The following is a 14,683-nucleotide window of genomic DNA, read 5'->3' on the forward strand; positions in this document are numbered from 1 at the left end:
GCGGATGAATAAGGGCTGTCATCTAGTTTTCTGGTAGTTCTTCTTTGATCCAGATATTGACAAGCTGTTGATGAAAGGCAATTTTTGCTTTTGCCAATTTTCTTCCTGCATGTTTCCAGATCTCAGCAAAAGTCTGATCTCCTGCTGCTTTGTAATTCTTCATCTCACCCGGTGCTTGGTAGACTTCTTTTATTGTGGGAGGGTTGATGTTTTCTGGTGGTGTTGTTATTAGGGTGTTAGTGTTTAAGTTTAGCCTTTATTGTTATGGGCCAGTTTACTGTTTTCATTCTTTATTAGTAGGGCTGGGGGTTCATACTTTTGAAGCTGATTTTTTAAGGTTCTGCAATAGTCTCTTGACTGTGTTTTATTGAATTTATCTTTTATTGATTTCAGTATGTCTTTATGGTGCTGTCTTTTTATTCTCCTTAGGGTTTGGGTGGAAGTACCTTTATAAAATAGATTGCAAGTAATTTTCCAAGCGATGATGCAACACCACATTTTTCTTTAATAGCTAGAAATCATTTGAATGCTAATTTCTTAAAATGGATTGGACCTGGTGGAACAATCAGTAGGTCACCATGATCACCTGACTTAACGCCACTAGATTACCTTATTGGGGCCATTTGTTTTGCTTCAATAAAAAACCAATTTTTAAAAGTTTTTATTAACCGTACTTTTTTACAAATCTTCTGCATTTATTAGTCATTTAACAAAGCTGTTGTAGTACAAACCTAAAAAATTTGGTAAATGAAATACTAAAACAAAATTCATTCTTCTTTTCTAATTTTATTTGTAGGAGAACCATTTTACTGAAACTGGCATAACACAATTTAATTAGAAATAGAATATGACATGGAAAACGATACTGTAAAATATGATATGCTCTCTGTTTTGATCTTTACTCTTCACACAGTAACTTGGGTAAATTTATACATAAAAATATCCCCAAAGTTCAATAAAACATTTGTAAAAGAATCATTTGAAAGTCTAGAGGTTCCTGAGTTTTAACTAAACAACACCCACAACCAACCACACCCCCAGGCTGTGACCAGTGTGGTTTTCATCACTCGACTAATTCTAAGAGTACTGTTATGCCATCTTTCTGGTTCATTATGGTTAAATTTGTTTATGGTAAAAGTAATCCAAAATATGTAGAACATATCCGAGTGCTTCCTTAGGTGATTCATGCCAGCTTTTTAATAAACCTCATCTGCTGTTAATTACAGCAGATATTCTTTTTCATAAGCTTTTTCCAGAAGACTTGTCCATGATGATGCCATGGTCAGGGTGATATAATTTTTTGGTAGCTCTTGACCTTATATGAAAAATTTTGGTATTTTTATTTTAAGATGTTGATTACAGTTTTTTATAATATAATACTATTACTTTTTTCTCGTTTTTTTAATGCCTCTAACAAGAGATTCATACTATCTCTTCAATTTGCTATTTGAGGATGTCTTTTGCTCAATCTCGGTAATGACTCATCAAAAAACATAATTATATTCAATCCATTTTTATGTTTTTGCTGGATTCTGGTAAATCAAAGATATAAGTTTAAAAAAAGTATTAAAACTCTTCCTTGGGAGGGCCATTTTTGGCTTGTTTGTTTTCAAAGTACTTTACTTCATGAATAAGAAAGAAATCTTACAAGCAAGCTCACCATACTTCCTGAGATTTTTATCTGGTAGAATCTCTGAGAGTTCAATTTTATGTAATGTTCCGCAGATTCCTGTTAAATCCACTAAGTCATTGATTTAACTTTCTTTATAGTTGAATCCTTCCTAGACTCTTGTGTAAATAACAGTGTTTGGTCGGTCTCTGTCTAAAACTCTACTAGGAAATATTTTGTTCTAGGTACTACTTTTATCTATTTGTAACCATATACACTTGGATTATAGTCAGGTTAGACATAAGTGCAGTGAATCTGTAAGATGAGAACTTGGTTTGCCAATTTTAGTCATGGATTTGATTATTCTGTTTACTTTAAATTTAAGTTTGTGCTAACAAACTTTAATATAAACGGATAGCAGGACTTAATGTTTATTATTATAAGTTTTAAAAATATTGTGAGAATATGTTATTTTGCTCTAGTTTCTTTTTTAATAGTGTGTTTTTGATTGCTTGTTTAAATTCTTCTTTGGCCAACTCAGAAAAATGTCTAATGGTTCCTCAATGTTTTCCTGATATACAGTAAAATCAGGTGAAGTTATGTAAAATAGTAAGAATTATATTAAAATTATGGGTTGGGAAAGAATATAGTGTCCAAACAATTTTTTTCTTAAACACTGCAATATGATTATTTTTTTTTGTTGAGTAATTTGATATCAACACTTCTGTCTTAACCTTTACTAGGAGATATTTTGTTCAAGGTAACATTTTTATCTATTTGTAACCATATACACTTGGATGATCAGGTTAGAGGAATGGTCAGGTTAGAGACATGAGGGCAGCGAATCAGATTTATAAAGCATTTAAATAAACAAATTTTAAAGGTTTTTAAAATGCCTAACAAATATCTTATTGTCTGCTGTTTATGGGTAGTGTACTGGAACAAGAACTCTCAGTTCTAAGGGTAAAATGACAGACTTAAGTGCACTAATTTTAACAAAAGTTGTTTTTTTATTCTACTCCATACCTGATTAGGTTCAATGATGGATTGGTCAAATTCTGTTGGTTCATCTTTAATGGTTGCATAAACAACAAATTTATCTTTATCTGCAGGATCAGCCAGATTTATAACTGAAGAAATGCTTGGAAGAAGAGCAGAATCCTGAGAGAGCTGTATCTGATAACCTAATCAAAAAAATAAAAATAAAATGAACATTATTGCTGTCTCTATCATAAAATGCATAATCATGGCTCTAGTCATAAAATACTAACACATGCATAGCATTATACCAGGTGATTCAAAAAGAAATTCACATTTTTAAAAGGATATAAAAATTTATTTAGATAACTTACAGATTCGGTTGAAGTCTCATTTCTTAGCAAAACACATCAAGTTTTGACTAATGTAGTTCATTAGTACTAAATTTCACCAGTATCAATGCCGTCACCAATGTTGTTAAAAATGGATATATTTACTGGTGTGGAACGTACTTGCTGTGTTTTGGTTTCACAATTTGCAGTCAGTAACTGCAGTTCAACATAATTTTCATAAAGAATGCGGTAAGGAGCCTCCTAGTAAGTAAGCATACAATTTACTCCTGGCACCAAACCTTCACTGAGACAGATTGTTCTGTTAAACATACAAAATCACCAGAATGCCCATGCATCCCTGAAGCTGCTGTGGAATAACTCAGAGAAGGCTTTGCACACAGTCCGAAGAAATCAACTTGATGTGCATCATGTGAGACTGGCATTTCACAGATTACTGTTTGGCACATATATAAACGATTGCACTTGAAAACCCACCAAGTTGGTCTAGTGGTGAACTCATCTTTGTAAATAAGCTGATTTTGAAGTTCAGAGTTCTAAGGTTCAAATTCGAGGACAGTCAGTTATTTTTATACGGATTTAAATACTAGGTCGTGGACACCAGTGTTTTTTGGTGGTTGGGTTTCAATTAACTACACATCTTAGGAATGGTCGACCTGAGACTGTACAAGACTACACCATTACATTCATATATATGTATATCATCCCCATTCATCCTCTGAAGTAATAATACCTTACAGTGGTTCTGAAAGCTAAACAGAAAAAGAAAGATTGCACTTGAACCATAAAAACTAATCATGGTTGAACATATTACAGATGACAGCAAAGTTTCTTCTCAGCTGCAGTTTTGTGTGGAAATGATAAATATAATTGCAGACATAATACATTTTTAGTGATGAGCCAACATTTCACATCAGTGGCAATGTGAGCACTCATAACTGCTGAATACAGGATAGCGAAAACCCTCATGAAACTTTGCAGCACATTTGTGATAGCCCTAAGGTCATTGTTTTTTGTAAGCCCTAAGCAAACAAAGACTATATGGCTTGTTCTTCTTCCAGAAGGCAATCATAAATTGTATAGTTTATTTGGTTCAAAATTTTCTAATTCCTCAGTTAGACGATGATGACTGAGATGGATGCCATTACTACTAGCAAGATGGGGCACCACTACATCACTACTGCCTAGAATCCCAATATTTTCTTGATACTAGATTCCCAGGTTGGTCAGGCCGATCTTGTTGAGCTAAGACTTAACAAAGAAAGATTTAAGAATTAACGCCAAAGCTGCAAAGATAATGCCCAACTTGTGGCTACAATGACGGCTCGTAGCTAAAATTAGTGGGGGTGCTGTACCAGAAATTTTTTTTGGGCCTCTTCAAGGCCACGGTTAAAGTTTTCTGTAAAATAAAAGAACTGAAAAAAAAAATTAAATAGAATTGCTGGAATTGGAATAATAATCTAATTCTACACTATATCATATTCTTGAATATGATACACGGTTTTTAAGCACTCTATACTTAACAAAAGCCGTATTCGGTTTAACCAAATAAATAAAACATCAATACAGGTAATATTTTTTAGTATTATTAGAAAATAACTTAATAAAATGTCCGCTTAAAAACACTACAGTCCAATGGTGCTTAATTTAAATTTCCATGTACACAGAAACAAATATAATAATTATCTTCTCTTTTGCCCTTCCAATGTGTTTTTGGACAGATTTGGCAATCAAAGAGCCCTTGCTTTCCGCCATCTTCTGATCACTACTGAAAAAAACAAGTAAACCACTTTCATATTCCTTCCACCGACTAAACTCGAAAAGGGAATGAACAAGGAACAATTCCATGTTCCCTGTAAAGAAAAACTACCGCGGAGTAAAGAAAAAACTACCTTCCACCAGCACGCCAGGGTTGGCACTGTGGGAGTGACAGTGCTCTCTCTCTCTCTCCCCCTCACAGCCTTGCATGCAGCTTCCTATGTGCACATGTGCCTAACAAACAAACACCACACTATTGGAACTGTAAAGCGCACAGTTCCATACAAAGATTTTTGTATCTTTTTCATAAACTGGGAGATGGCTAACATTAAGCTATTATTATATATTTTACAAGTATAATGAAAGAATTAAAGAAAAAAGGGACACATATAAAATTTTATCGATAATATCAAGTGGAAATAGGGGGTGCTGCAGTTCCAGGAATGAGATTCACTTGTCACAATCTGTGAATGGGATTCACAGATTCACTGGTCTGGAATGAGATTCACTTCAGGTGGGATGTACGTCACATTACAAATGGAAGCCTATCGAACCAAAGTGAATGTTGGGAAACAAATTTGATGTGTTTTTCTATGAAATGAGACCTCAACCAAATCTATAAGTTACCTCAATAAATTTTTATATGCTTCTAAAATAATGAAGCCATTTTGAATCACTTGATATTTTTTTAGGTTCACCTAAAATCCTATAGCACCACAAATAAAAGTAAAATACAAAACACTCTGCACAGATACATATGTGCTTAAATGATTTTTGAGTTTTTCATTTTTTATCATTTATGTAAAATTCCATTTTATTCAATAGATATCAAAAATTATTTTATTGGATTTCATCACTATACTCATTTTAATAACTCATTGGAAAGGCTAAACTAGTACAGTTCGATCAGTTTTTTAGACATCCTGATAAAAATAAGTGTCAATAAAGTAATTGCATAAATTCTTAAATTGATAAAACATATATCAGTTCTTAAAATTATGCATAATTAGCATATTTTCCTAAACTTTCTGAATGCTGATTAAACTAAAACATATGAAAGCTATAAGCAAATAAGTAATGTAAACTTTAATGTTTTAAAAATTTCTCAACTTTTTAGAATCCTTTTTTATTTTGGAATTACTTAACTGATTCCATAAATCAATATGATTTTATAAAAATCCAAATAAACCCAATAAATAATGGTTAATGTTTCTAATTTTACTTCTGTTTTCATATTTGTAATGTTTAAATTTTTAAAAATATTAAACAATACATTATTTTCATTAAAACAACTTAAAATTATTATATTTTGCCAGTGTCTCAGTTCATAGATTGTTCATAATTGTATATTTAAACAGTTCACTAATAGCATTAGTTTTAATTTTTTCTTCATTTATTATTTTACATGCTAGTTAGAAATGTAATTTTTAAATACTTAAATAAGATTTTAAAAATAAATTACAAATTTACAACATAAAAAAATAGTATTTAAAGTTCAACATCTTGGTTTTATGCTTAGGATTGATAAATGTACAATTTAAAAAATGAAAGCTGAATTAATTGTCAATTTTTGTTGTAGGGCATTAATAATTTGAATAAATGCATTAATAATTTGATTCTGTAGATTAGAATTGAACTGACTGATGTTCAAACCTTATTTTAAGAAAAAATATTAAACATTAATTACAATGGGTAACTATGAATTACCAGGACAGAATCATTTTTGCTTAAATCCCAAAGGGTTCTGTACAAATTCTACAGACTAAATTACACTTCTACATATCTAAGATCATTGAATCTATTAAATAATTTGACAGGTGAATAATTTTACACAAATTATTATATATCTGAACAATAGATACAACTTTGTCATACAATAGATTTATTACATTTTGTCAGTCTCACAAAATTAGAAATTATTCTTAATTGTTTATTTAAATAATTCTTTCAAAGTATTAATTCTAATTTTTTGTTTTTAATTTATATGATGTTTTAAATATACAAGGAGTTTATCAAAGATTTTTTTAAAAGTAAATATCACAGTATTACACAATATTCCAAGTGCAAGTCTACATGACAGTAAACTAGTTGGGTATGGCATTATAACTTGAAAACAAAACTGATTGAAACAGTTTATGGGAAAGAGAAAGGAAAACTTAAATAGCTGTCTATTGTAAACAAAAATTTTAATGATTTAGTAATAACTAACACTTACTTGACACAGCAGTCACAAGGATTAACTCGATGGACTGTTTTAACCAATAGTGTTGACCCATCGATTCCCAATTTTGTGAGCTTGAAATATACATTAAACGATCATGTAATTTTCGCCGCATAGATCCATCAAATATTTCAAAAAACTTTGTTCTTATTTGTGGATTTGAACACCTTAATCCAGCTAAAAATGCTGGTTCAAGTTTAACAGTTAATTCAGACGTTTTTAAGTTCTCATCTCTAGAAATGAAAGGATAGAAAAACATTCAATGAGTTCAAAGAGTAAAATTAATAATAATTCTTAAAAAAAACGACTGTCTAGCTATGAAAAATATTCTACGTTAGAAAATATTATGTATATTTTAATGAGAAATTTAAAGAGTTTCTACATTTATTTACTCCAATCACTTTTAAGATGAGTTCATAAGTTGATCAGATTTCTTGATGTTCTGGATATTATATCAGCCTTTCCTTAATTTATAACTATTTTTTTGAAAAGACTTTGAAAACCTGCCCTACCAACACTGTTAGTAACTGCAGTAATAAACCAAGCTAAAAAAAAAAATTCCCAGTAGTTTTTATCTAATTTATGATTTATGTATTTAATTATGGTAGTCGTGTACGAGATATACGGTGAAGAAATAGACTAGATGTAATTATTACATTGTTTAAAAAAAAAATTGAGAAGCTAAATTTAAATCTAGCAGTAATTTTCCTATCATTAAACAATACACGCTTTGAATATGATTAAGAGAAGAATTTGTCTAACAAATCATCAGAAGGTTGACAGATCTAATTCAGCTAAGTAGTTCAGTTATTTGTTTGGAACACTGCTTCTGCTGTAAACTATTTTGGTAGTAATGACAATGGTTTAGGTGGTCAAAGTAATAATAATATCATCAAAGTAATGTTAATATCAGCTCATTTAATTAAACACTTTAAATTGTACCATAACTAGTTATACAATTGCTTTAGGCAATTAAAGTCCTGTCATTAATATATTGTGTCAATGTTGGGTTATTTTTGAAGTGAAGACATATTGATCTAATACGATCCTAAAGAACACTACATATATACAAAACACATTTACCAAATATGCTTTTATTACAAAGAATTTTTTTTTTCGGAGGGAGGTTGAAATGCATTTATGCATGGTTAGGCTCCCGCTGATGGTATTATCCAATCACTATCAGCAGACTACTGACTAAAACCACCCCCATTTCTACCAAGACTCGACTCGGAACCATTTAACACATTACTTCCGGTCAAGTACTAGCCTGATTAGGTGCTACCTGATTTTCAGGACTATCCAGGTCAACCTTTTTGGCCCTGAAAATGTTGCTGATGAATCGGGCTACACTTTCCCAGCTGCTCAGGTCACAGAGCATCATCGCAACCACATTGTGAGAGCTCAGTACTTCGAGATCAGCCTCTAGTGTCCCTCGATCCTCCGCCCACCGAGCACATTTGAAAAAGATGTGCTCAGCGTCGTCCTGTACACCAGGGCAATAGTGGCAGTCGGGGGACCTTGCTTTCCCTATGACATGGACACTAACCTATTCCAGACCAGCCGGAATTAGGTACCACAAGAAAATACGAAATTGCTATTCCAGAGACAGTAGCAATTTCTACAAGACAAATACTGCCATGGCTTTTGCCAGTGGTAAATACAAGATTGGATCTCTCTCAGGTAGAAATAAAAAAGAATCCAGCAGTGATCATCCAACAGGAATTTTTATCAACCATCAGCAGTTACAAAGAACATATTAGAATTTATACTGATGGTTCTAAAACTGAACATGGTGTTGGATGCTCCATACATGTAAATGGAGAAGCCCAATTTTGGAAACTGCCAGATATGGCAGAACTTACTGCCATACAGCAAGCTCTTCGGTACACAGAACACTACTGTGAAGAGAGAGTGCTAATATATTCTTATTCTCTAAGTTCATTTGTTGCAATTCGGACCAAGAACATTAAGGATGTCATAATTGCAAACATCCTGCCCATTTTGTACGTTGTAAACCAACGAGGACAGCGATGCATATTTGTATGGACTCCAGGGCATGCTGGTATTGCAGGTAATGAAAGTGCAGACGAAGCTGCCAAAAGGGCAACAGTCTGCAATAACTGGGATGCAATTCCTGTAAAGGTGACAGATGTTAAAAACTGTCTAACATAATAAGAAACAAGTGGAATACTGATTGCAGGAGTTTAAATACAAAATTAAACTCAGTCAATACTTCTCCATATAAATGGAAAAGCAGCGTGAAGTTGACCGCCGAGAACAAGTGCCTGTGACCAGACTTAGAATCGGACACACGCGAATAACAAATTCATATTTGTTAACTGGCGAAGAAAGGCCAACGTGTGGTGTTTGTAATAAAACATTTGCAATTAAGCATCTAATGGAAGAGTGTACCATATATGAGGACCTCAGAAAGAGGTTCCGGCTAAGAAACGATATTACTGCTGATTTGGAAAATGGAAAATAGTTGCTTATTTACATGCCAGTCGACTTTTTAAAATCTGTAAAAATGAAAATTTAAAGCTGTGTTAAACAAACTCTAAGGGATAGTTCTTATATATAAAAGGGAGTCTCGAAGCGTGGCACGTATAGTGACAGGAGGTAACCCTCTTGCCTAGGCCCCCCAGGCTCGCCTGCATGCAGAGCAGGGAGTCGGGATGTGTCCAATGATGGCATGGAGGACCCTCAAGGGTGGTCTGAGAATGCGAGGCTATAGATATGCGCAATGCATGCCTGTACCCAAGTAGGTCAGGGCCGGGAAGGGCAGCCTCCCCACCGAGGGGCTTTTTGGCCATCCTGAACAGGTACTCAGATTGCTCTTATGATGCTGGGACGACCCCGATGAGTTGTCCTACAGGACTGTTTATAGGGGGATGTCAACTGCCACGGCATCCTGGGGCGACTGATATGCTACTTAACAGCAGTTCTGGGTGCCTCGAGGGTGCTCAAATAAATAAGTGAGACAGGTAGAAGGAGATAATGGTATTGTAAAGACCTTTATTTTCCATTTATGTAATTTGTGTTATTTTCTCAAATTTTAAGATCAGGGGCCTTTACACCCCTAAGTGTTGTAAGTGTTGTGGATTAATGTTTTGTGTATTTTGTGCTTTTAAATAAAAATGTAAGGGCCCTTTACACCCTTACATATGACAACCCTGATGGTGATACTAACCTCTTTTCTTTTTTTTTAGAATGTGATGAGACCTTAGCAGTTGATGCCCGTAAAAAAAAAAAAATAAAAAATAATAATTATTACTATTATTATTTATTTTCCAGCTGTTGTAAAGTTAGTAGAATAATCCTTTAAGATATTTCTCTGTTGAAATTGTATCTATACTAAATAAAATTACTGAATCTTGTATGTCAATGAAATTATGACTATTTTTATGGTAATATATGATCTGTAGGTCTATAAATAGATATCATGTATAAAAAATAATGAACACCAGATATATTCTATAACTAGCATCCCAGTTGTGGCTTCGCCCGTGTTGTAACATTATTTGTGTTTCTCATTGCAGTGAATTTTTTTTATTTTGTATTTTTTAGTCAAGTAACTGAAAGCAGGTGCAGCCAGTCACATCGCACATATAATAACACACGCAGTGGCTGGTTGGTTAAGCTGCCGCACCATACATCATCACACTGCATAAAAAATCTAAATTCATAAACCCCAAAAATGGTTTTTAAATATTTATCTAAAGAGTAATGGCAAGCCTAAATATATGAATATCTCATTTATTATGGTCTGAAATGGTGAAAATCTGCAATCATTGTTCAAAATGTTTTTACGTTTCTTCATCCCTTTCAAAGTCAAATTTACAAAAATGTAGAAATTGGTTTTTAAATATTCACATAAAGAATTCATACACCAAAAATCAAATTGATATCTTCATTTGTTACTGAGAAAAAAAATGGCTGGTTTAAAAAAAAATTCACTACCTGTTTTTATCCTTAAACCTCAGTATTTCAAAAAATTTAGAAATTAGTTTTTAGATTCTAACATGAAGATTACACACACCAAAAATCAAGTTGATATCTTCATTTATTACTGAGAAATTAAAAAAAAATGTAAATTTCATTGTTACTTCATTTTAATAAATGGTTAAAATGAATTCTGAATTTCAAGAAATACTTTTTTAATGTGCACTTACACTGTAAGTAGAACATGTAGACATGTTCTTTTAAATACATATATATATATTTTTTTTTTTTTTTACTGTTATTAAATATTGTTTTATTATAAAATTCTTCAAATTTAATCTGAAAATTCTTTGATGTCATAATAATGCCATGTTATATATTATTCTGCAATATAAATCTAGTATGAAGCAATAAAGAAGACTTATAGACTGAATTTTCAAATCTTGTATAGAGGCAATAAATTTTTTTTTTTTTTAATTTTCACTTAAGTTATCTGAAAACATAATTATATTAGGTATCCAATTAAAAAAATATATCACATCGCTGTATTTCTTGAAGAGTAAGGAACTTGAGTATTCAAATCTCAAGATTATAATGTAACCAATTCATGTTCTAACAGTGTTAAATTGATAGAACTTCAGAGTATATGATATTTTTCAGGCATTTTGATTTTCTGGTAGTAGAATTATTGACTTTCCAAATTATTAGTTCTGAAAAGTCAAACATATAATTGTAAGTTGATTTTTCACGAGAAAAACAGTCTGATTGTAAATCAATACCAATGTGTTTGAATGTCTGGCCTTGCACTTTATTGATTGTTACAGCAAACAAAAGTTTTATAGGGAATTGCAGCCACTTGAATTGAAATGGTAAGTCTGTTGGGATCACTGGGATATAAGGTATAAGAGCAAGCTGTCAAAATAGTAGCCTCAATGATGTGATTTTGCAACTTCATGCCATTACGTAATCTTGGAGGGTTATGATTTCATAGTAAAATATCAGAACTCTCATTTTAAGATGGAGACCCGAAGGTTATGAAATCTGTAGGATTAAGAGAATTCAAAAATTCTGGAGAACAGTGGATTTCTTCAGTATTTACAGAATCTACAGATCGACATTCCTTGCTTTGTTCTTCAACTTTTTCTAAAATCATATTATTAATTTAAACTGCACAAATATTTTGAGTAGTTACGATAGATCTTTCACAAAGCCACACGTTTGGTTTTTGTAAAAGATTACTAATTTCTGGATAAATATTGGACATGAGATCATCCACTGTATGCACAACAATACTGATGTTTTCATTGACAGAAATGTAACCATCATTGTGAGAAAGAGTCCAATTTCCAATGTTTAGTAATTGTAAGGGAACGTTAGCATTGCAACCTCCAAGATAAACTCTCATATTAGTTCTTAAGATAATTAAGTGTGGACACATTTTCATAAGGATGATGATTTAAGGCATCCTGAACAACATCAGCCCTAGTTCCTCTTGCAATGATGGAAAATGTTTGCTGAAAGTGTCCAGCAAACACGGAAGTTATACCACCCATTAATTAACCACATAATCTAATATCTCGAAGGGTTTGATCAATGGTTTTAATATGAACTCAATGACTCATTGTGCATTCATCATATACTTTTAGTATGTTGCAAAATTTATCCATGTGGACCATTTTTACAAACAGAACAGATTCTAGCATACATGCAACATTTAACAGTAACTTAAAAGTGGAATATGAAGTTCTCCCACAATTTATAAATATAGCAGCTATTCCTGAAGATGTTATACTGATTGTTATGTTATTAGTTAAACGAACTTGAGCAAGAAGCAGATTAATTAAGAAAGTTTTCCCAGTGCTTCCAGGAGCATCTAAGAAAAACATCTTAGGGTTGTTGCTAGCAACACTGTCATTTATATCATCAAATGCCTGACGCTGATCTGATAATAGTTTAGGAAGATTAATACTTACAAATTCTTTCTGTTCATCAATGCTGAAAGAAAGTCTTAAAATTATATCAAAAGCATTAATAGCTTCTTGATTATCATGTGTTGACACTGGTAAACCAAAATCACATAAGTATTTCTCATTTAATGTAATGACAATATCTTCAATAAGACCTCTACTCAATATTTTATCTGAAACTGCAATCTCTATGGTTTAACATTGGATCTGATATAAAATATCCTTACAAAAATCTTTTTGGAAAAATTTCCCACAATACGTCCAGTTGGGCAAGATGACAAAAAATTAATATAATTGCAAATAATTCTATCAATTTTTCAGTGAATATTTTTCAGTGATTGGCTTTCCAGTGATTATCATTTTCCAACAAGCCAAGTGCAGTGCAAGCAGCTTTATATGTTTGGTTAGAACACCATCAACAGTTTTCAAGCAATCAAAAAATGTAGGTCCTTTAACATTATGCAATAACATATGCTGATGAAAGCATTCACTATGGTTCGGATGAATTGTATATACTCTACCCAGAGCAGCATCCTTTTTGATTACAGGAAATACTTCAACGTCAGTTCCATGCTTTCTTCAGCTAAAGTTGTTATTATTACAGGTACAGTATCTAGGAACTTCAGGACATAACAGCGTCTTAGTGAAATCATCGGACTGACAAGGCTCAAAAAATGCAATAAGTGTTGTCTTCTGTGGACTTTCAAAGATTCACTGGAGATTTTGTTCAGTGAAATAAATACGTTGATAATTTTTTAAGTGAACCGCCAAGTAAACAATAGTAGGGTATCGTAGATGTACTGGAAAGTCAATATATTGCCAATCAGCCTCAGAAGTACATATCTAGATGTGTATGTGATAACTGTACACATGTACAGATGTAGATATGTATATCTACCAATAATGTACTGATTCAATTCGTTTGATTTTCAACTAAAAAATGCTTGATCTGAATCTTTGGTAATATATTTGCAGATATACTGAATCGTTTGCACAGAGTTGCAAAATTCAACATTTAAGTGGGCATGAAAGCAACATGACAATGTGGGATGATCCATTTATTACCAATATCAATCATGTTACCTTGCATGTTTAAAGCTGCTGTATAACCTCGTCCTCTGGGCTTCTCTAGTGATAAGTCGGGTAACTGTCATCTACAGTTTGAGTGCTGCAAATGTACATTCGAAGATACGTTTTTGAACATTTTCTATTTATCATGCATGATAATGATCTATTTATATCATCATATGGTCAGTGACACATGTGTTTACAAACAACATTTTTTAATAATGGGTCAACATTTTTATCAGGGACTTCAGCACATATGACAATATCAATTTTGTTAGGTTGTATTTTAGTTACTAACGATACCAATATGTGACAATGAGGTAAGCCATATTTTTGCCACTCAACACAGCACATAGCAGTTGACCGTACCAAATATTTCTTTCTTGTTAATAAGGATGAGTTTTTCATTTTCAAATGAAAAACTCTGGATATAATATCGTGTCTATCAGTAGGTTTTTGACCAGTGAATAATTAGTTTTTTATTTCTGGCCATTCAGGATTGCTCGTAAAAGTTATAAATAAATATTGACACCCATGTGTGTCATAGAATCTTGAGATTTCTCATGCATATATCATGGTGTTCTAGTGAAAAATGAGGGAAGTATGACACTTTGTCTCATAATTTGTTAGCATTAACATTGGTGTCTTGTTGCACAGCATCTCAAAGATGAATGTAATCATCAGCAAGTAATTTATTTTGGTTATTATGAATAAAGGCTAATCTTTCAGTGATAATTTTGGCCATCATGTCGACACAATATTGATTAAATAAGTTTCTGTAATAATG

General features: G+C 32.4%; 1 protein-coding gene across 2 annotated transcripts in view; it reads right to left on the minus strand.

Annotated features, from left to right (window-relative positions):
• Nipped-A (Transcription-associated protein Nipped-A) overlaps positions 1 to 14,683 on the minus strand; it is a 375,844-nt gene that overhangs the window by 149,847 nt on the left and 211,314 nt on the right. For both annotated transcript variants that reach the window (XM_075378320.1, XM_075378311.1), the window contains 2 exons: positions 6,911 to 7,149; positions 2,636 to 2,793 (listed from right to left, as the gene is read on the minus strand). In XM_075378320.1, the coding sequence (XP_075234435.1) occupies positions 2,636 to 2,793; positions 6,911 to 7,149 (397 nt within the window). The remainder of the gene's footprint in view (positions 1 to 2,635; positions 2,794 to 6,910; positions 7,150 to 14,683) is intronic.

The sequence above is a fragment of the Lycorma delicatula genome, chromosome 1, assembly GCF_047948215.1.
Source record: "Lycorma delicatula isolate Av1 chromosome 1, ASM4794821v1, whole genome shotgun sequence".
NCBI lineage: Eukaryota > Metazoa > Arthropoda > Insecta > Hemiptera > Fulgoridae > Lycorma > Lycorma delicatula.